Source organism: Synchiropus splendidus, chromosome 2 (genome assembly GCF_027744825.2).
Source record: "Synchiropus splendidus isolate RoL2022-P1 chromosome 2, RoL_Sspl_1.0, whole genome shotgun sequence".
Taxonomy (NCBI): Eukaryota; Metazoa; Chordata; class Actinopteri; order Syngnathiformes; family Callionymidae; genus Synchiropus; species Synchiropus splendidus.
The window spans coordinates 10,475,346-10,498,202 of NC_071335.1; the positions used below are offsets into that span (position 1 = coordinate 10,475,346).

The following is a 22,857-nucleotide window of genomic DNA, read 5'->3' on the forward strand; positions in this document are numbered from 1 at the left end:
CTTCATCCAACATCACGTTCTTCAGTGTGTCCATGGGTCCGTGGCCCCATCATGAGCACCGCCAATGACGTGCTTGTTCCAGATCCTGCTTTGGCACCGCGTTCTACTGTACAACACAGAGAGCACTGCGGTTGGGAACATCGCTTCTGGAGGCGAGCTGAGGAGCTCAGTTCATTGGGTAAAAGTGTGTGGTCCTCTTTTTTTATGTATTTAAGAAAAAAAAATCATCTCACTAACCTTCACATGCAAGGTGAATATTATTACTCATGATAATAATCTTTTATCTTTATTGAGTGACTGTATTGTATTTTATGAAGTTTTCATTTTGTTTTGTTTTTTTTTTCACTACATGACATGCCACAACTGGAATTATAATCATTATAAACATCATTAAATATTATTATAATCAATATAAGTAAGAATGAATTATATGGCTATACAAAAATATACAGTAGAGGCAAGATAATGATGCGTACATCTCCACCTTTATTTCCAGTAATATTTATTTTTACATATTTTTCTGAATTATTCCAGCCATTCCTGAGAATGAGGAATTCAAACCCATAAGCTGTGAAATAGCTCCACATGGTTAAGAGACAGTGAGGGTCATGGATGTGGTCATGGAGAGCATGAAGAGGAAACCTGTCACCAGGCTGACTGGTAGTGATGACTCATAAGTTGCAGGATGACAGAGGATGCAACAGCCCTGCAGCAGTACAGGTGAACAGTCAAAGATCCACACAATATTCCTTTCTGTGAATAATATTAATATGTTTATTAAGAGGTGAGAGTATTCTTTTTCAAATAAATGCGGAATGGCAAATAGACCTGCACACGATTCACAGTTCATCAGGTTCCCTTTGAATGAGCAACACAGGTGGAAAAAAGTTGAGTAAAGGCACAGTTTTATAAAAATGTGTAATAGCCATTGATATGAGAGTATCAAAAATCATGCTTAATAGAAACCTTTATTGCCCGTTCAGTCTAATAATCACATAAAATATACATATATATACTGTATATATATTTATATATATATATATATATATATATTACCACTTATATTAGTCGTCAACAAACTCATACATGTAAAAATGGCGAAGAAAATCCGAGAGCCGATCCACTGAGCGGATACGCTTGACAGTAATTGCATGTGAAACTCTGTGCACAACTGACCGGCAGATGTATGACGGAGAAAAAAACTCAAATAAATTTGGAATGTTTTGTGTATAAAGTGCAAACTCGAAGACAGGAAGTGGCGTCAAGTTGATGTGTAAAACATTGCAGCGCGGACGTCACCTGTAGGTGGATCAAAGCAAATGTTCAGTGCTGATGGATCACGGTGTTCGACTGACTGGACATATTTGCTGGAGACAGATGATTCCAGCCTGTTCAGAAGTGACTTGTAGAAACAAAACTGTCACCATGGAGAGCCCAAATTGATCACGGTGAACTGGATATCACACTTCACGACGAGTAGCGACGATGACCAACATGAAACCAACTGTGGCATCACTTCCTCCCCACAGCATCAATGCCCCGCGGCAAAACATTCACATTTTAATAACACCTTTTTCAAACATCGAGAGTTGAACCCACTGAAACCTACTGCTGACTGCAACTTATGTACAAGAAATGTGAGCTTCTTTTTCACTGATTCCGTTCTACTTCATGAAGAAGAGGCAGGTGTGGTGTGTGGAGATATGAGTGGACGTCTGTTACATCCACGCTGGCTGTGGAGGGATACATTCCGGAGAGTTTCACATTATGTTTGCATAGCTTGTGAACAATATCGCAGGCAGAGGAACAGATATATGATCAAGCTTTGTGTGCTTCAAGCAAGAGCCAAAGGAGGGCGCTACACTCAGGCCAGCTGAGCTGCTGAAGTTCCTTTAGAGCCTGGACGGATCCCTGGCCCGATAAAACACCCACAGTTACAGAGATACAAAGTGTCAAATCCCCCCTGAGCAACTGTCCTTCCCCAGTCCAAGGCATGTTGTTCAAGAGTCCAGCGGCAACCTTCACACCAGGAGGTGACGTTTCTTGTGCAGGGCCAGGTGGTCAGAGCGGGAGAAGCTGCGTTCACAGTCAGGACACTGGAAGGGTTTGACTCCTGTGTGTTTGCGGAAGTGTCTCGTCAGCTCATCGGAGCGAGCAAACTTCCATGTGCAGCCTTCCCACATGCACCTGTAGGGTTTCTCACCTGCAACCAGGAAGGCACAGAACGGTCAGCAACAGGTTGCCGCACAGCCAGGGTGTTTTCAGGAAGAGATTTATATTGGAATGGCTGGCTCGCAACAAGCCCTCCTGCTTCTTCTTCATTGACTAACTGTTATTTTAAGTGGCAAGCAAGGCGCCCGCTCCTGCTTTCAGTTGATAGATAATAACCGTCTTCAGATGCTTTCACGAGAAGTCCTTTCTACAGAATCAGGTTCAATAAATGCTTTCATTGTCACATGGGACACACTCTAGAGTCAAATCATTTTTACCTGTGCCACGTCTCACACTCTAAAATGTCAAACACACCAAGTCACTGGCCGAACTACATTCACATTAAAGTCTGTAAACGTTGTTCCTCCACAGGTAAAAGTAGTTTAAACAGAATCTGATATCGGTGTTCAGAACTGAAGGACAATATCAGCAAAAGAAACCCAAATCCCATTTACCTGCATCAAATTTAGGCATTTTCTGGATTTCTTTAAATTTATATCATATTTATCATTTCTGTTCCCAAAAATACGATTTTATTTAATGTCTATCTGAAATGTAGTCTAAAATAGATTCATAATTTTCCCTGATTGTGTAACAGGAAATTGTCTAAAAGGAGATAATAATAAATTTATTTATTTAATAATACAGGGTACATAAAACTGTATAATGACTTTTTGTCACATAATCAACAGCATCAAATTGATCATAAACACAGTCAACACGTTCAAAAAGATCCATGGACTGATGCGTGGCAGGCTACTTCGGAAGCTGTTTTTCACTCATTAATAAGTCTAGACTCATCCTGTTTTGGGAGGAACTCATGACATCATCATCGGGAAAGATGTAATGTGTTGCCTGAGGTCCCAAGTAGAAGATTAGAAAACGGAGGTTTTGTCTTGTGAGACAGGTTTATTTAAACCAGAACTAACCGGTCATGTGAGGGGCCAATGAACGGCCGAGCCAAGCCAAGAGTTAGACACGTGTCCCATACCAGTTTAGCAAGCTGAGACCTCCTCAACCAAAACCTGCGAGCTGCTGTGGAAGCTACAGCCAGCAGAGTTAGCAAGCACATCTCACCGGTATGCGTGCGGCGGTGTGCTTTAAGGTGCGAGCTCTTGGTGTAGACTTTGTTGCAGCCGTTGAAGTCACAGCGATGGATCCGTCTCTTCTTCAGAGAGTCTGGAGAGTCTGCGGGCAGAGGGTGACTGGTTCGGGAGTGAACTATGACGGATGGATTGTTTCCCCTGCAGAAAGACAGAGGCGGGTTAGAAAACAATCCGGCAGAGGGCGCTGCTGTCCTGTCGGAGCAGCGATCAAGTTCCCTCTGACTTCCTGAGAAGAAAGAACGTCTACGGAGAAGGAAGTTGGCTCCACCTGACTGGTTCCAGGCAGCTGCGTCAGCGCTCCTCAATACTGGCCAAACTAGCCTCAGCTGCCTCTCCATTTCCATCATCAACAGATGAGGTCAGCGACACTCCCCTATGAGTTGAAGTAGTGCAAGTGCACCCGGAGTATTGGAGCATCTCTGTGCGAGTGTACGTGCTTCTTCAAGGACAACAACAAGTAGTTTGTGTGCAGCTACACGTGACACACACTTTAGCATGTTTGTTCTGCTGATCCTCATGTGTTCACTTGTGTCAGTGAAGTATAGGCAGATTACACTGTCGTGATTTTGTGCATACACCTATGGTATTATCTATATGTTAGTCAGTTCCTGTGTCAGCTTGTTTTATTTGTGAGTGTGATTTGACTGGCAAAGTGAGAGCGTGTGTCTCCATGAGTGAGTGTTAATATTTCAAGACTGAAAGAAACACAACAGTGCTGTAGTGAATACGCCGGTAGTGAGTTTATGTTTGGATATACATTCATTTTACTGAGTTCTGTTGTGTGTGACAGCTTATTTCAGTATTCTGGAAAACATGTGAAAACACAGGTGCGTGTGTGTGTGTGTGTGTGCTTGAGTGTGCGAGAGCTCCCACAACACAGGAGTCGAAAGATTGTATTTCAGTCAGATAGTTGTGCATGTACTTTCAGTGCACTTGATCCTCTGAGAGTCAACTGTATGGTTGTGATTCTGGGTGTGTCTGTTTCTGAGGGCCTGCGCGTGTGTGGGCTTGTTTATCCTACTTTGTGGGGACCAATTCTTGACAAAACACTACCCTTTTGAGGGCCGTTCAACCTTCACCCCTAGTTGGACTATTTGACTTTGTGGGGACATTTGGCTGGACCCTACGAGGTTAAGCCTAAGTTTGGTTCAAAGTCCTGGTTAAGGTGGGCCATGTGTTTGGAATGGTTAGGTTTAGGGTTATGTCCCCACAAGGACAGAAACACAATAAAACAGGTGTGTGTGTGTGTGTGTGTATAATGTAATGTATAGCTATACTTGTGGGGACCCATTGCCAGTCCCTACAAGGTTAAGCCTCAATTTTAGAATCAAAATTTCAAAATAACAGGGACATTAGAATTGAATTTAAGCTCGGTTTAGGCCCTGGTTTAGGTGAGCCACTTGTTTTGGATGGTTAGGTTTAGGTGGGGACGGAGGGGAAAGCATGAAAGTCAATGAAATGTCCCCGCAAAACATAAAAACATAACATGTATGTGTGTGAGTGTGTGTGTGATGAGGGCGTCTGGCTGCACGTGTGTTTTCGTGCGTGCTTGTGTGTGGCAGTTGATAGCAGGTGCTCAGTGTTGAAACATGAATCACTCCACAATCAGTGGAGGAATGTGCCAAATATCCCTTAAGACTTAACACACACACGTAGACACAAGTCAGCGTACCTGCACACCCTCCTCAAACTTCACCATTTGGCAGCACGGGCTACGTGGTAGCTTTACAGCATCACCACACATACTGTACTGTGCTCCGGTGAGTTGCGGTGCATCTATGCATGAATTCTCACGCACCAAAGGGATGATGAAAGTAGTTCCACCCGCATGGTTGGCAGGGTGAAAACAACGCCCTGACAGTGTGTACACCCTGATAACTACAGGATGCAGGAGGGCGGGGCCACACAGCCGAAGTATAATACACACTACCAAACATTCTTGGACTATGACGTGTTACCAGCATACAGTTATTTCTTCGAGAGTAGGAAGACGTGATATGAAGCCAATCGAACGGTCCATTATACACATGAGGGTCTGGACTCACTCAAACTCCCGCTGTATCCGGATGGCTGTGGACTTCAGGTCATGGCTGCTGTGATGCTCGTGGATGAGTTCAGGACGAGGTTCTGTTTTGATGGACTTGTGCAGGTCCAGCTCCTCTCCTGTTAGCTCCATCGGGTTTGTAGTTTGGACTGCAAAGAACGCAGTTACACATCAGGTCTTCCAAAGACCAGACAAGAGTCTTCAGCGAGAGAACGGCTGGTTAATGTCAGAATAGGTGAGCAGTGAAGACGTCTGTCGCGTCAGACATGAGAGAGTCAAACCACAGTCTGAGTTTGTAAAGCGCAGCAACCAAATACAGAAATAAAATCAGCATCACCACCTGTGATCGAAGACGGCAGTTACCGTCATATGAAATTCAACTGGGCACCTCACCTGTCTTGTGTTCTCTGCTCCGCTGCGCGTCCTCCTCGGTGATGACGTGTGGGCTCACCATGATGGGCTGATGCAGGTGCAGGGGGGAGGGGTAGAGGACGGACAGCGGCACCATGACGGGAGACATCATGACCCCTTTACCTGAGCTGGAGCTGATGAGGGGAGCCACCACGGTGGGGTAGGACAGCGATGCTGTGGGCGGCGGGATAACGTGGGAGGGCGAGGATCGCATGTGGGACAGCTGAGGTGAGCACCGAGGGGAGGAGCGGTTCCCTGAGCTGTATGGGGACGGTGGGGAGCTCTGTGAGGAGGCTGGAGAGGAGGAGGAGGAGGAGGAGGAGGAGCAGGGAGGGGAGGAGGACGAGGTGGAGCGCTTGCTGAGCGACAGGTCCACTGGCTCCAGCTGCGCGTGCGGCGGGTTGCTGGGGGACTGAGCGAACGCGTGCATGTGCGTCGGGTGGTAGATGTGGGCCGGGTGGGGGAAGATGACGCCGTACTGCTCTGGGGTTTTCACCAAGGATGAGAAGAAGGACTGCGAAGGAGCAGATGAAGACCAGTCAGATAGCGGGCAAGCTGGAGACCTGTTTTTCAGCTTCACACCAGAGTGAGTGTGAGTTTCCACTCCACTGCTGCTGGGAAGTGTCATTGTATGCAAATGTCCACAGTAGAGCAGCGGCCTGTTTGTCCAGGAAGAGACGGAATGTGGGAACCAGATTGTCTAGACACCTAACAGTGGTGTGTGTGTGTATAGGTCAAAGTTAGGGAAGGGAACAAGCCCAGACATGAACGGTGCACAAACACACTTACCGTCTCCATGTCTGTCTTCAGAGGGTAGTCATACATCAGCATGGCTGCTCGGGCCAGGCACCTGCAGATCAAAACACAGCTTTAGACCCTGGATCCAGGTGACTGGCTTCGGCAAGTGGCCGAGGAAAGGGACGTGTCAAGCTGAGTCATGAGGACCAGCGTCGGGAGACAACCTTCACTTTATGACCCGTGAATTTGAATGACAGTGTAACGTTTATTATGTCAGAAGGAGCACTAAACTGAAGATGAATGATCTCCGTTTCCTTCCACATCTGCCTTGAATGGCCACACACCAAACATTCATCCAAATACTTTTAATAAAAACTTGTTTATGAGACATTGTTCTTGACTTGTCATAGCTGCTACACGATTTACATTAATCATAATCAATTTAAATGTAAAAAATCCACAATCTTACTGTCAAATAATGTTAACGTAGGGCAGTTGAATACTTAATACCAGGCAACAAAACAACAAATGGTTAAAAACAGAGGACTTTTTAATTTTCCGTTTTTAGTAAGACAATTACGGTGTTTATATATAAGGGCTTATTAATGGCTTTACAGTCATTAATAAGTGATGACTCAAGAGCGGAAGCGACAGTCTCACAAACACACCCAAAAATCGGAGGATTCGCAGGGTGTGTCTGGCTAAGTATAGGTGCCTGAAGTCTGACTTCTCACCGTAAATCACGGCAGACAAGGTGACATTTTTGCTCTCCCTGCCCTCCTCACAGCTCCAGCCTTCACCTCACATCTATTGCACGGCTGTGCGGCCGAGGCAGTCAGTGAGTGAGACACACGGCTGCAAAAATGGCATGTGTGTGACGCGACAGCCCCGGGGATGTGCTCCCGTCAGAGAATGACAATTATTAACACACATCCTGTTGTGTGTTTGTGGGAAAAGCTGTCTCCATTTACTCAATAGTTCCGTTGTGTTGGCGTCGGTTGTGAAAGTAACCCTAACCATTGAGTACACAGTCCAGAGAAAGGCAGGATTTAATTATTAACAAACATGTGACAAATAAGCACATGTGCAGGCCGTGAGCCGGGGCAGGATGTCGACTGGGTCAGGAAGGGTGTGAACATGACGGCGGCGGTGGCGGCGGCCTCGCCCTGACTCGGCTCCAGAGAAACAAAGAGTCAGGTGGAGGCTGTGTGTGCCTTTTTTAATCTGGGCTTGAATTGTTTGGCGGTTCAGTTTGAGGTCAAGCCGTTGTTCTATACTGGGTCATGAATTTGGCAATAAGAGCAGCAAGGGAGCACAAACACCACCAGAGCTGACCCACTTGTGCTATAGGAGGGAGCATGTGATGGCAACCAACCGTTTTCATGAATCACATCTCAAGACCAACATGGCTCCGACAGTAAATCGCCACTTTTTATTAGAAGTTATAAAACTTGAGAAAAATATTAATTCAAATAATGTTATATAATAAATTTATCTATTCAGCATCATGTTAAATCATTCACAATTAAAGTTTTTAAAAACTAATATTTTGGTTTAACTAAAATTAAACCCTTGTATATCATCATAGTACTATGTATCAATATTGTCATGTCAATGTAAGACAGCACTATAACAACAACAAAATAAGTACAGCACAATAATGATGGTATTATAAGAGCCTTTTGTATGTGACAGAAACATGATATTAAAATAATGTTTCTATCATTTCGGCCTATATATAGCACCGATTTTTAGTGTACACCTCGAAGAGACAACCTCCCCACAGAATGTTTCAAGTCAAAGGGAACATGATGTTGCATATGCGTACTGGTGGAGCGAAAAGTCTCTTGAGTGCTGCCATGTAAACTCAACCGCCTCACAGGAGTTCCTGCAGGCCATATCGTGTGTGGAACTCATGACATTACCACAGCGGACCATCGCCGCCGCTAGAGGGGCGACCTTAAGAAACGTGTAACTACAAACCTACCACAGTCCGACCCGCACTGGCTTAGTAAACAGAGAGAGCAAATTGAAACTTGTTGACAGAGCTGCTCTTCAGTCAGGAGCAAATCATTATCAACGTCTGCGATGTCAGGCGGGTTTGAGATATCAGACGCCAAGAGACAGCAGTGCCACTCTTCCCCAGATCAACAAGAGAGTGAGCATTTAAAACCTGAACTGAAGCCAAGTAATGAATCAACTATGAGTGGATACATTCAATGATGATACTGTGAAGCGACAATTTTCTCGAGAACACCCAAAGACACACACAAGAGAGGTGATGGTTTGGACGCGTGGGGAGGAGCGAGGGACAAAGACCAGGATAAAGGAGAGTGGAACCAGGAAGGTTCATAAAAAGGCAGACTGTGGCAACTCTTCCTGGGAAGCTTCGAAAGACAAAGAAGACGAATACACTGTTGCAACAGACAGTCATTCAAGCCCAACCGCCCGAGACTGAAGTTTCATCAGGACATTTTACGAGTTTCCTCAGTATCACACACAGATGACATCATCCTTTATGGCTAGTAATTGCATGTTGCTCTCAAATGCTGATGTGAAGAAACATTTGGAAGCTGGAATGGATTCATGAACCACTTCTCAGCTCCAACCACCAGCTTTCAACGCAAGTTCCGCACAGGCAGCTCTTGACTACAATGAGATTCATTAAAGCAAAGCATACTGCAGCAAGAGAAAATGTAGGCCGTGCATAGGACCGGCACCAGCCTCTCAATGGGACGCATGGTTTTTGGCCGATGTTGCTGTTTTCATGACTAAAATGGCACACGTTCTACATTCTCTGGGGTCTAGAGCTGTGTATTGGCTGGAATCAGGCGATACGACGCACATTCCAATACAGACATAACAAAGTGATACATTGCAGTATGCAAGTAAGGTGATGTGCAGTAGTATTAGTTGAAAATGTTCAATAATAGGCGCATTGAAACTTGCTGCTTTTTTGTTACGCACTTGGTCCAGTTACCACAAGGACCTCTACAGGACGGACGTAGAATTACAGACGCCTCAGGATAGTGCACTTCAGATGTCGACACAGACACACGTGACACACTTCTTCTTCTATTTCTTAGGTCAAAACTTAACACCATGCAATCGCCTCACCAACATTTTCCACAAAGGCCACATCCTCACTGCCATGGCGTAATATACTGCTACCATGACTGAAACGCAAAGCAGTTTGACGGGCTTTAGACAGCAATTGACACGTTGCTGTATGTAGAATGAAAGGAGCCTCATCCCTACCTAACCCCAACATGTGCTTCAATTGAAAGCCTAATGCGTCAACATGCAACACTGAAGGCTGCTTTTTTCGTCAGTATAAGACGCAAAAGTCAATTTCCCAAAGTCAATATATCACGCCATGGCAGCGAGGCTGGGTTGGTTTGAACAACTCAGGGAACAAGCCGCATCATAGAGTGAGTTTTCGTAAATGGGAGAGGCTGGTCAAGATGGGGGGCAGTTCTTGTTACGATACAGCACTGCGGCGAACCCTGCCACATAAGATTTATAAAAACACTGGATTGGTGACCGGCAAAGGGACACACAAAAGCTATTCCACAAGTGAATTTCGTAATCATCAGTGTGCAACGTATGTGTGTGTGTGTGTGTTTGTGCATGTCAAGTGTGGTCAGCAAATATTGTCCTTCTAGGTCAGTGGAGCTACTGTGTACTCAATCCCAACCCACTCGATAAACACTTCCTCAACCCTCTCCCGACCCCCCCACTCACCCTTCACCGCTTTTCCTATCTGAACCGCACAAACACACACACTTCTCTGTGCATGATATAGAACAATGTGACAGAAGAGGGAAAATATTGTGGCTACTGGCGCTCCACTCGAGCATAGACACAAACGCAACTGTGCACACACAGATACACACAAAGTTTCTGCTAGCTCAACAGAATGGACACAGTAACTCACAAAGCGGACTAAATTATTACAGACTCACACACACACACGCACAGTAAAGGGCCGTAGATGATGAGATCACCAGAGAGACCAGAAACCTCTAGACAACAGCTTTGTCCAAGAACAAGCAACACACACACACACACCACAGACTCCCCTCCTCGCTTTACCCCCCGCTTTCACCCTCTCTGCTGCTGAGCTCCAGAACATGATCCACACAGAGTGAAGCAGCACATGTTGCTGCGGACTGACCCATGCCTCACTGCATCGTCACACCCCGCAACATGACCCCCTCAGGATGACTCAACAAGGCGGCCAGCTAGTACCCCTTCACCTCCATCTCCCGTAACCAGCCTTTCAGTCGAGCTGAGCTTGAATCAGTGGTTTCATTTCATTATTAAAGTCATTATTAAAAGAGATAATCAGCGGTAATCCAGCCCTGTGCAAGAACATCAGATTTCGTAGCATTTGAACAGAGAAAATATCAAAATTTCCCATGTTTGAATTGAGGAACATTAATCTTAAAAAAGCAATGTTCATCCTCAAACCGTAAAATGAACAAAAACTTACTACTCACTTATTATGCACCATAACTGAACAACAAGTTTATGATTCCATATATTAGTAACAGTATTTGCTGATTCTGATTTTCACAATTAAATTTTTATTTGGTTTTTCAGGCACTACAGTGAGCTCATGGCAACAGCCAGAGATTAATATTAAATCTTGCTAAACCTAACATCTGGACAGTCCTTTGAAAGAAATACTAAGCCAAGTATCATCTTTGTTTGGAGATTATATTTGGTTATTTCAAGTAAAATGAGTTTCTCTTAGAGCTTTCCAATTTAATGTACTTGCTATCCTCCATATTAAGATGTTTTAGATGTATTTTTTAAATTGTACTCACTTAAATAACTTGGATTCTCACACTACTCTTTAAACAAGGACTTTTCCCTTCAGTTAATTCACAACCTTTATGTCAATGCAGATGCAGGAATGCAAGGTACTAGCTTAGCGCTGCTGTGATTCTGGATGTCGATGAGATGTTTAGGTCACGGGCAGCTTCTTTTCTACGATTCAGAAAGAGCGAGAGAGAGTTGAGCATTGAGTCGTGCGTAAGTACACCATATTTAGCCCTGAAACTTTATGACTGCATGTCTACTGTTTTTGGCGCCATTCCTCAACGACTCCAAGCGAAGCGGTCAAACTTGAGCCGAGACCCTCTCCTGCAGCCTGAAGACCTCAGGGGGAAGCTAGTGGGGGCCAAGAGCAGGGGAGAGGAAACAGGATCCATCATCAGGCACACAAACACACTTCTGAGCTCCCAATCATCTGACATCGACATGCATGCACACCTCTTAACAAACTTGTCAAAGAGAGCAAAGGGTTGAAGCTTTCCAGACGACAGAGGGTCCGGGAGGAGAGGGTCTGCCCCGGAGGACCTAGCGGAGGAGCGGAAGCCCTCCGACTTCAGCCTGGCTGTTATTATTTCCACTCCGTGTGATGGGTCAGGGGGTGTAAAGAAGAGAGGGAGGAGGAGAAGGCAAGAGCTGCTGCGGGGGGCCTGTGGTTTCCTGTCCGACCCCCCCTAACAACAGCGTACCTCCTCATACCCAAAGAATGAGAGGAGAGAGGGGGTAATGGAAGGAGAGAAAGTGTAAAGAAAACAGCCGCTCCGAGCAAACTATGTCGAAATGTAAGTGGAAAGAACAAGGTTGAGACAGAAACTGGGAAAAGAGCAAAGTGGGTTTCCACCAAAGTATGACAAAACTTTTGTGAGCCTCAAACATGAGACAGGGGCGCGGTGGCTCTCAAAGTGGTCCGACCCAGTGGGTCGAGAGACGTTCGGGCACTGTGGGAGCCGGTGTTGGCATGGAGAAGGTCTGGCAACACGTAAGGGCTTTTAAAGTTCACGTCTGGCCCACGTCCATACTGTGCTTCGCTTCCACTTACGGAGCATCAGCGGCTTAATGTTTAGCCCAAATGTTCCCCAGGACATGGCCTTTTTTGTGTGTGCTTTTTGTTCCCCTAGATAAGATCAACGTTCAGAAATAGAGACGAACGGATGGTGTTCTCTGTGTGCAAGGACAACAAACAAGACATGGTGAATAGTCATAAACACTCTTGCTGAAACAAATAGAGGCTGAGAGGGCGCCCTCATTCCACCCCCCCAACATCCCTCTTGCCCCCTCCTCTCTCCCTGTTTCGCTCTCACTCCAGGCTCTAAACAGGATAAGGGCTTCATATGCCAAGTGGAATGTGTGACGCAAGCCTCAGCCTTGAAACAAAGCACAGGAAACAGAGAGACAGAGACCGAGAGAAACACACGCCCACCAGCAGCGGGAAGGAGATGTGGACTGTGAAGGATGAGGAGGGGCCGGGCGGCTCAGGTGCCACCCGACACACACACACACCTGTCGCTTCCGACACTCATTGTTCTGACTTCAGAGCAGCTCCAGACGCTGGATAGAGAGCTCCTTTTCATACTTCTGTCTTGACTGGTCAAACTCCAGTGCACATACAGGCATCTCTTCTCTTCTTTTAAGAAGGTAGAAAGTCCTCAGAGTCTCAGTGTGGAGCAAGCTGAAGCCATGTCTCATCAAAGACGGCAATGCTGCACCTGCACTCTAGCAAAGGAACCTCTCATGTGCCTCACCTTTGCTAGACTACAGGAACCAAAGGCGAACTAAGATCACGACTCAAGGGGATTTAAAATGTCAGTACAAAACTAGTTTTAACACACATGACATGGACGGCAGGAGTAAATGTCCCACAATTCAGTTATACAGTTATTACTTTCTAAAAAACTAATCTCCAAATGATGGTAATCGTTGGCAAGATTTTTGATAAAAGAAAAATAATTACATTGGAAAAAAACTTTGAAGGGCTCTGGAGAAACAAAATTGAGACAAAATAAAGCGTAAGCAAGAATGTGAAAATCTAGCACTCTTAAATAACTTCAGTTCTCACGAAACAATCTGATAAGAAATTTAAATGAAGGAAGTGGATCACACAGATTGAACATGACCACGTTTGTATCCAGTGGCCATTGAGGCAGATCTACAGCAAAGGTTCTAAGCACCCCGTTAATTTCACAATAGCCGAGACACACTCTGCGGGTCCCACTCACTCTGTGGTTCCGTTCCTGTAGTTGGACCTCTGCTTCCGCTGCTGCCGGGATAAGCGGCTCCGAACTCTATTAATTCCCGAAAGAAGTGGCGCAGTCTGTGACAGCAAGTCTGAAAAACAAGTCCACCGAAAATGACGAAACTCGGGATGAGTGTGTATCGGCCGTCTGCGGTGCTCACGCTCTGCTCCTGTCACATGATCCGCTGTCCGTTTTCTCCACGGGGTCGGGCCGTTGGGCGGGACCAGGGCGGGGTCGCGCGGAGTGCACTTCCTCTCAAGTTGAGCAGATGCTTGTTCACTATAGTTGGCTAATATCAAGTTGTTGTTCAGTCTGCATTATAAGAGACAGCTGAACAAACAATACGAATGTACTTTGTACAAATGTACTGTACCGAGTAACACAAACAAACTAAATAAATACATGTAATTAAAACAAAAAAGAAGTAAAATATAAGAGCTAGAATAAGGAAAATTACAAATCTGTTTAAGTTTAAGTCATCTACTTTATACATGAGTTAAAATGCAATTCTACGTGTCCTGTTTCCTACATTTGAAAATCATTTTAATTACAGATACATTTCTATAAAACTACATTGATATGTTTTATTATTAAACATTTATCTGTCAAATGCAATTCACTGCTGTGGGAAACGGGCAAAAAAATACTGTAAAAAAACGACTGTTTAAAATGCTATCAATCATGTTGAAACACAAAAAAGAAAATCATAAACTCAAAAAGACAGGAAAGCAAAGTATACAACAAAATGAATAAACTTGGTAAACAGAGTGAAGTCTACCGTTAAATATAAACAGAACATTGACATTTCTGAAAAGAAAAACACAGGGAAAGAAGCTGACAAACACATTAAAAACCATAATTACAGAAATGAGCAGGGAAACAATTAAATAAAAATATTTTCTAATAGTAAAATAATTTAAAGAAATAAACACAACACAACACAACATAAATAGAAACCTGATCACTGTTATTTCCCAATCAATGTCCTTTTGTAAAAGAGATGTTTCTCATTCAGCTTTCATGACAAGAAAAGCGGCTCAGAACGCAACAATGTCTGCAAACGTACTGACATGTGCGGCAACAAATGCAATAGCGAGTTTAATAATGATACAGTCAGGGCCCCCTTGGCAGCTGACAGTCTTTTTACCAAAAGACATGTCAGACGCTGTGCAAAACAGCTGAAAACAGAAAATACTGTCAAACCACATTCTTGCCCACAAACTTTGTTTTCTGCTTGAAATGCACAAATCCATTTCTGTCTCACACTAACTCCATTTTTTAACTAACATATACATAAATAGATTTGGAGACGTGTGAGCCAAAAAAACAAAGTAACTTCTGTCATGGGACAACCCGATCAGATTCTAGTGTACACAAGCACTGAATGTCTCAGCCATGTTTTCAAAATAAAAGCATGGCTAAGGGTGAGCTGATAAGAAAGTAGTTTTATAACTGGTGATGCCACAATCTGGGCAGCAGCAGGGTTAAAAACATTATTCATAGGCTGATAACTCCTTCTGATCTGACTCATCGGAGCGACTGAACTGGTTACAGGCATGACAATAAACAATTAAATTTGGCAACTTACTTCATTCGCGGCTGTGACACACCGATAGTATGTGCTTCCTTGAAGACTGGTAAATAACTGGTAATTATGTTATTGTTCTGAGATGGAGTGGAAGAGCTGTTAAGTTATAATAGCCACAGGTCGGGCAGAGGAGAGGCGGGACTTCCCTGGATTATAGATCAAGCTGAACAATTTCCAAAATGGAAATTTGATTTTCATGAAAAGTGAGAAAAAATGAGGGGAAAAAAACTCCTCCTCACACAGAATAATAAGTGATTTTGACCCTGTGGTTGGTTAACTGCTGCTGTAAGATGTTTTGTCTGGTGAAAACCACACACAAATCTTTATTATTATTATTACAAAAATATTACAAACATATTATTTCTGAAGCTAAATGATCAGCGAATCGCACAACAGTGAAGCGCTTGCACTCACAGCTGATATAACGTTCTCAGTTATTTGCAGCATTTGTGTCAGAGAAGCAAAACAGAGGCAAACTAAGAAGCTTTGACACCATTTGCTAAAACCTTCCAGGTTCCCTTTCAGCGATAAATAAATGTAACATTAAGCTTGAAAAGGTAACACTTGACACAAACAGATCAATATGTAATAATAAAAACAAGTCCAGTGACCGATGGATTGATGAAACTTCCTGAAATTACGAAACTCTGGCTGAGTGTGTATCTGCCATCTCCGGTGTTTTAATGTTTCTATTTCAACATTGTGCTCAGGGATCTCTCCAGAAACTGAAAAAGAGATTTAACAAATCCATGAAGCTTGATTTGGATTTGGCTTTCACTAGTTTCCCCAGAGAAGTAAATCACCTCGGCACCATTTCTGGCTCCTTCTCCACATCTTTCCAGTAATTGGGTCTGAAATTGTGCTTCAAAGATCTTCAGCTTGTGATCGTTCAACAAGCGTCCGACTCTTAAATACTCCTTCAGTATGAGGAATTCCAGACCTCTTACCCAGCCTCACTTGTCATCTTGTCTTGCCGGGTTTGTCCCGGGACTGGCGCTGGTTGTTGAAACAAGCCATTGTGAAGTGACACCGCTGTTTCATGGTTGGTTTATACACAACTACAGACTTAAGCCTCCAAGTCTGAACACACATCCAGGTCACCTCCGTCTCCAGGACAACTGGAGCGTGGCGTGTTGTGATATCTTCCAGTGAAGAGTGGGAGCATGATGGAGAGCAGGCCGGGCCAGACTTGTTACTGTTCTACTGTCAGGAACAAGTAGAACCTGATGGGTTGTGACTGAACCCACAGATGTTGAAGCAGAGCTCTGCAGGGTTCGTATTTTGGGGTTGAGATGATGTCAGTTGACAGATGTGACCTAGAATGATAGATGATGTCGTGGTTACTGGTCAGGTGGTAAGACCCCCGAATTGGACTCCTGTTTCCTCACAGAACTGTTAGGGCTAATTTTGCAGCTCACAGGCCTTGTGAGCTACAAACAACAACGTTTATGACAGAGGCGGCAGGCCATTCGCCGTCAGTGGCCCCCAGGCCAGACTTTGGACATGTCTGGAAAAGGGGATCAGGAAATGAGGAATGTGCACTCGAACATTCTCTAGGATGGAGCAGGGAACTAAACCAATCTGGTTGCGACTGGTGTCATTGACCGGGGCCAGGACCCCGGTGTCAATCCAAGCCCTCCAAGTGGTTTGATGTGGCCCTCAAGAGCTTTAAGTAGCTGAGATTATCAGTGTCAACACTTCATCTGGAGGGCACGGTGTATTTTAGCACTAACCACAGAGATGCTTCAGGTTTACTAGCTAACTTCCTGCTAAACAAGTAACACAAGTTAGAGACTCTTTTATTAATGTGCATTTAGTCTGTCTGTGACTTGGACTGACATGTTGCTGAGCTGTGAGTGTGTGCGAGTGGCTGTCCCCGTTTTGGTGTGCTGTCCAGGGTTTTTCCTAAAGTCGGGGGGAGAGTCCACAGCCGCCTCCACCCCCAAGAAGTCAGAGAAAGCGAATGAAGAAATCACAAGTGACAGGAAATGTCATCGTTTCCAATGAGTTCAAAGGGAGATGGTATCTATTGTCTGTGTGAGGAGACAGGCGAGGCAGCAGAGCAGGAGAGGACACGACTGTTCGCCCAGCAATCTGGAGTATTTGTTCTGAGCTGTGGTCAACTGAGCAAAGTTCATGTCTGCGTGTTCTGACAACATCCTGAGCACTGGCTAAATGCTCGGCTAGTTAACAGACTGAAGACTGTTTGGGCTGTTGGCATGGAAACGGCTTCACGGCAACATTTGCCACAAACTGTTGCAAATGTTCAGTGTGTATTTTGTGTGTTTTGAGCATCAAGTTTAACAACGTGGAGAGGATGAAAAGGCGAAGCAGTAAATTGGCTTCCGATTCACATATAGAAATGTGAGAGTGAGGTGGATGAGCACGAGTCGGCTTGAGTGTATTATGGTCTCCTGGGAAGACAATCGCGTCTCTGTCTCACTCCGGCCAGAGGCAAACACACGGTATACCTTCTCCACTGCGAACAAAAACTCTGTTCATAACCGCCTTTTAAACAAGTTGCTTTGGTGCCTTCCATGTCAAATGATGAGTCAGCAGATGAGAAGACCTGAATGACTTGAACTCAGACGAGCTTAAATGAAAACTGTAATTATCTGTAGGAGTGATTGAGTGGTGTCCCGGATATTGGTCACGCCTCGCGCTCTAGCTTCATCCTGTGGAGAAGGCATGTCCAAAACAGTCGCACAAGGCTTCCAGTTTAACCTTGTGGGGTCCAGCAAAGGGCCCCACAAGGAGGTGTTTGCCCCAAAATTGGTCCTGACTAGTATAACTATGGCTAAACACACACACCTAGAAAGCATATTCTACACGCAGACACGCGCACGCCTACCAGAAGACCCCCTGAAGGAGGAAGCGCCTCACGCCCAGGTAGCAAAGTCTGTGAGTCCTTCATAGGCTTCATTCTAACCAGCACAGAGACAGAGTAGACAGGTTTTTAATTCACTTATCATTGAAGCCTCTCTCCTTTCCTTTTGTACTGCAGTGTTCATGAAGCCTAATATGTGGCGTTGGTTGCAACATATAAAAAGGTTGCTTGTACTGCGTTTTATGGTGGAAACATACAGTTGAATTCATTCCAGAAGCATGTTCGCCTCAGGATGGAAGGAGCCACATAATAAACTGTTTTGATTTGATCAGGCTTAAAGAATGGAGGCAATGGAGAAAAAAAAATCCTTAATATGATGCGGAAACAAAAGATGTGTCATCATGCCATGATAATATGATGAAAAACCCTGTTTGATTGTGTCATATTTAATTGTATATATATTCAAATATTGTTAATGCAAGTCATTCATTTTATATTTCCTGTCCATTTATTTCAAAATACTCACATAAATGACAAAAGGAAAGAAAGCGAAAAAACGAAAAATAAAAATAAAACTTGAAAACTGAATAATTCTATTTTTTAATGTAGATAATAAAACAATCAAGCAGAGATTGGATTAACAGTTTTACTGAGTTGACCTTTTAAATTCTTTGAGAAGGACTCACCTGGGCAAAGTGCAGCCCGGGGGCCAAATGCAGCCTGATGCCTCTATTTTCGTGGCCCTTTTGTCGTCTATTTTTTTGTTCTTTCTCTTTTAGTCACCACCACCATTTCAGCCCTAACTGGTGGTGTGTTTTTCTTGTTCCACAAAATCCATTGAAGGAATATTGAAAATATATATAAGTAACATGTGACTTACAACCTGCTTGACTTACATCCTCCTGTACTTACGACCACAGCGAGAAGATGCTTTTTTTAAGCACAGCATCCCAGCGTCTCATGCTCACACAGCCATCTACCACTACAGTGGTACCTATAACCCTCACGTCAGCTATTTTGAATGGCATTCGACTTACATCCAATCTGACTTACGACCGGTTGGTCGGACCAGTTGTAAGTCAGATGTTACCTGTACTGAAATAAGTTGCCTTTTTATCTTGAACATCTGGTCCATAGTTATGTTGATTTATATTCTAATTAAATGCATAGAAAATTAAATATTTCAATAGGTTTCACGGCATATTTACACTTCTTAATATCTTTACTCACGTTCAATCTTGTTAGGTTCATTTCGTCCTTGTTATGTAACTATATATTTTGGCTATTTTTCGTTCATGTTTTGTAGTTATCGTTGCCTTTCTTTTGATGGTGGCCCCTCACACCAGTTACAGTTGCTAATGTGGCCCTTTGGGAAATTGAATTGCCCACCTCTGCTGTAAGGGTTCCAGCCACCTAGTGGTTCGAATCACATTGCCATGTGGCATCTCATCTTTTCATTAAAGCTGCATCCATTTTCTTCTGTTTAGGCCCAGACTTCCTGATGCCTCCTCTTACATCTGAGGTGGGCATCTTCAGGGCATCCGGAGGAGGTCACTCACCCAGTTACTATATCTTTGATTCTCCCACCTGTAACTGGGGATTACAGGTGGTGGTAAATGCTCCTTCTCCCCGGGACAGACTGACCTCACCATGACTGAAGTGGCCTGATCATCTCATGCTGCAGGGGATGGATCTCATTTTCAGGATGATCCGAATGCTCCGCCAAGATTTGACCAAGAAGAACCTCAGGGGCAACTATGCAGAAGCTCACTTTGTCTCTGAGACCTCCAAAACTTTCAGAGAGTCGACGGCCTTCCAATGATGCTCACAAGAGTCCAGTTTGTCATCATAATGTGTATGTAAGCGCTGGGGTCAAGCAGTTTTTAGGACAGTGGAGGAATGCATTATGTCAGTGTGTGTGTTCTTGAGTCGACTGCTGAACAAATATAAGTGTGTGTGTGTGTCTTGGGTGGGGGGGCTGTATGAATGGTCTCCACCCTGCAATGACTAGCGCTTCCTCTCCAGGGCTCAGAAATAGTCAACAGACAGTTGCATTGTCTCACAGACCAGCCTGCTGTCTCTGCATGCGGCGCGCACACATGCACACACAGGCACGGACCCCTCTTGGGCTACAGATCGGCCTGGGTTACACCCTGGCTCTGAGGGAGGGAGGGAGTTGGGGCGGGGGTGGGGGGCAGGAGACGCTCTGTGTGCTGACAGGACACTGGCAGTCACACCCAAACCGTGGCGCCTGACCTCGCGCAACACACAGCTACACCCTGAGAACACACATGCACACACACGTACTGACTCACGGTGGATCCTCCGCTCATCCCTCCGCTCTCCTCTGGCTTCAGCTCTGCTCTTGTTTGCAGCCTGTGACTCAGCAAGACCTCCGCACAGTTTGACTCTTTCATAATGTGGGCGTCAAGCTTTGTGTCTGAGGTCACCAGCGGGGGCTCCGCTGCACGCTCGGGACTTTGGCAAAAGTAGACCATTAAACACTGGGAGGCAACATTTGTCCCCGTGTGTCAGCTGCGGTGTGAAGCAGAGCTGAGGTGATCCTCAGGTGATTGTGGGACACTTGACTGAGAAAATGCTCCTTACAGGGAATAAATGCTGGGGGGCATCCTCATGAGATGCCCAAACCATCTCAACGTGGAGAAGCTCTACTCCGAGTCTCTCTTGAGTGACAGAACTTCTCACCATATCTCTAAGGGAGACACCCGCCACCCGCTGGAGAAAACTTATTTCAGCCATTTGTATGCGGGACCTCGTTCTTTCGGTCATGACCCACAGCGTTGTGAGGGTTGGGATTAAGATTGATCTGTAAATAGAAAGTGTTGCCTTTTGGCTCAGCTCTCTCTTACACACTACGGTGCAGTAGAGCAACTGTAATACCAACCCTGCTGTGCAGATTCGCTGACCAATCTCCAACTCCCTTACCCCCCCACTTGAGAACAAGATACTTAAACTTCTCCACTTGAGCCCGGAACTCATTCCTCACCTGGGAAGAGCAGTCCCTCCTTTTCCTGTTGAGAACCATGGCCTCAGATCCAGCGAGAGTTGAAGGTCACACCGTGATAAGCCACAAGAACCATATCATCTGCAAATAGCAGTCACTGGATCCCCAGGCCACCAAACTGCAAACCCTCCACACCAGAGCTGCTCCTCAAAATCCTGTCCATGGAAAGTAAAAACAGGAGACAAAGCCCAACCCCGACTGGAAACACATCAGACATGCACCCAAGGATCCAGACACAACTCCCGCTCTGGGAATACAGAGATTAAACAGCCCTCAATAGGGAGCCTCACACCCCATACTCCCAAAGCACCTCCCACAAGTTGTCCCTGGGCGGCCGGTTCAGATACCAGATCTGTTCATAATCCTGAGGGACACAATCTGCAGCAGGTCTTAGAGTGTTGGGGAGACCCCCAGTGTTTAAGAACCAAGGACAAGCTGGGAGTACAGCAGCAACACTATCTGATCCCCCGCACTGTGTCAGGACGCCACCAGCATCGAACACTGCTCACCATCAGTTTATAAAAGTGAGATTAAGATGCAACGATACAGATTTAGAGGCAGTCACGGGTTTGAGAGTTCCGTATCTGCAGGTGAGAGCAACAATAATTCGCTTGAAAGAGATTTGACTTCTCTGGAAATGGAATGGCATGGTGACAACACAAGAATGTAGAAGCACGCGGGCTGTCAGTCAAGTCGCTGCCATTCTTCTCAAATCATTTTGTTCAAACAATGTTGAGGAGTTCACACTCCAAGAACCTTTGAAGAAAGTTTACAAAGACAGCGGGGGCCAGAAATATGTAAAGAAGTAGAAACATATATTTTACAGTAATTATATGTCATGATATAATATAGAATTACTAGAAAATGTTCAGTATTTATTTTCCTTTCTGCGTGAATCTGTCACACACATACAGCATCAAAACATTTGAAATGTTTGTTCATAGAAAAGAGAGAGTTATTTTGTAATGGTTGTTTCACACTTCAGTCGTCATGCTATGGTGACTTTTCATCTTCCTCTGGTGCTCAGCTTCGGTTGGGACAGAACATTTACCTTCACCTTCACCTGTCAAGCAAATTCACTCACCATGCAACAGACATCACACATGTATTTTAAAAATGAACTACCAGCCTGTATTAATCACTCTGCGCACACTTGTCTGTTCGATTCTCACGTGCCTGAGCAGCTTGTGTGTGTCCCATCCTCGCCCGCGCTCACCAAGACTGTGCCCCTGGTGGCCCCCGGCCATTCGAGTTTGAGACCCCTGCTTTAAGTCTGTCAGTTCAAAGCTCACCTGGCAAGTTGTACAAGGAAGTACACAGCAACGCGAGCGGGAAGTGAAAAACAAAACCCCGATTACAGTGAATCCTATCTTTTCATCAGAGCATTAAAGATGACAATCACTTCACAGCTAGAGATGAGTGACAGCAGTGATAGAGATATAGAGATGGCATTTAATTGGCAGTGTCTCCATATTTAGGTCTTAAAATGTCATCCAAACCCAAACATGTTTTCTCTCATAAAAAAGTCATTGGTTTGGTGGTGATGTGCCCACGTATGCCAGGTGATCTCACTGTGGCGTTGTGCGACCATCCCACTGATGACACCACTGTCTTGCAGACGACAGCCCCCCCGTCTTTTCAAGGGAAGGTCTGGCCAGTGTTTCAGTCAGTGCTGGCTCAAGACTGTTATGATTGGATGACGTAGTTTTGTCCTGTCAAGTTCTTTGTCGCACTGTTGTGTGGTGCGCTAGGTGCCAGTTGTCTTGCAGAGTTGTCTAGCTGTCCTGCCCTCTGAGCGACCTCACAACTACAACATCCTCCGCTAACATTTTCA

At 44.9% G+C, this 22,857-nt stretch overlaps 1 protein-coding gene across 1 annotated transcript; it reads right to left on the minus strand.

Moving 5' to 3' along the window:
• Nucleotides 1-495: 495 nt before the first annotated feature.
• On the minus strand, nt 496-13,737 carry LOC128754608 (Krueppel-like factor 3). The gene is made up of 6 exons (XM_053857338.1): nt 13,566-13,737; nt 6,562-6,622; nt 5,755-6,286; nt 5,363-5,510; nt 3,289-3,455; nt 496-2,203 (listed from the first exon to the last, which is right to left on the minus strand). Exons 2-6 carry the CDS (start codon nt 6,601-6,603, stop codon nt 2,022-2,024), a joined length of 1,071 nt encoding a protein of 356 aa, XP_053713313.1. The 5' UTR covers nt 6,604-6,622; nt 13,566-13,737; the 3' UTR covers nt 496-2,021.
• Nucleotides 13,738-22,857: the final 9,120 nt, after the last annotated feature.

Bases quoted from the DNA above. Each gene is read 5' to 3' on its own strand.
- LOC128754608 (XM_053857338.1), bottom strand. From the start codon at position 6,603: ATGCTGATGTATGACTACCCTCTGAAGACAGACATGGAGACG. The intron at 3,456-5,362 runs GTGAGTCCAGAC...GTCTTTCTGCAG, and splicing joins CGGATACAGCGGGAGTTTGA to GGGAAACAATCCATCCGTCA. The intron at 2,204-3,288 runs GTGAGATGTGCT...TCCTGGTTGCAG, and splicing joins ACACCGCCGCACGCATACCG to GTGAGAAACCCTACAGGTGC.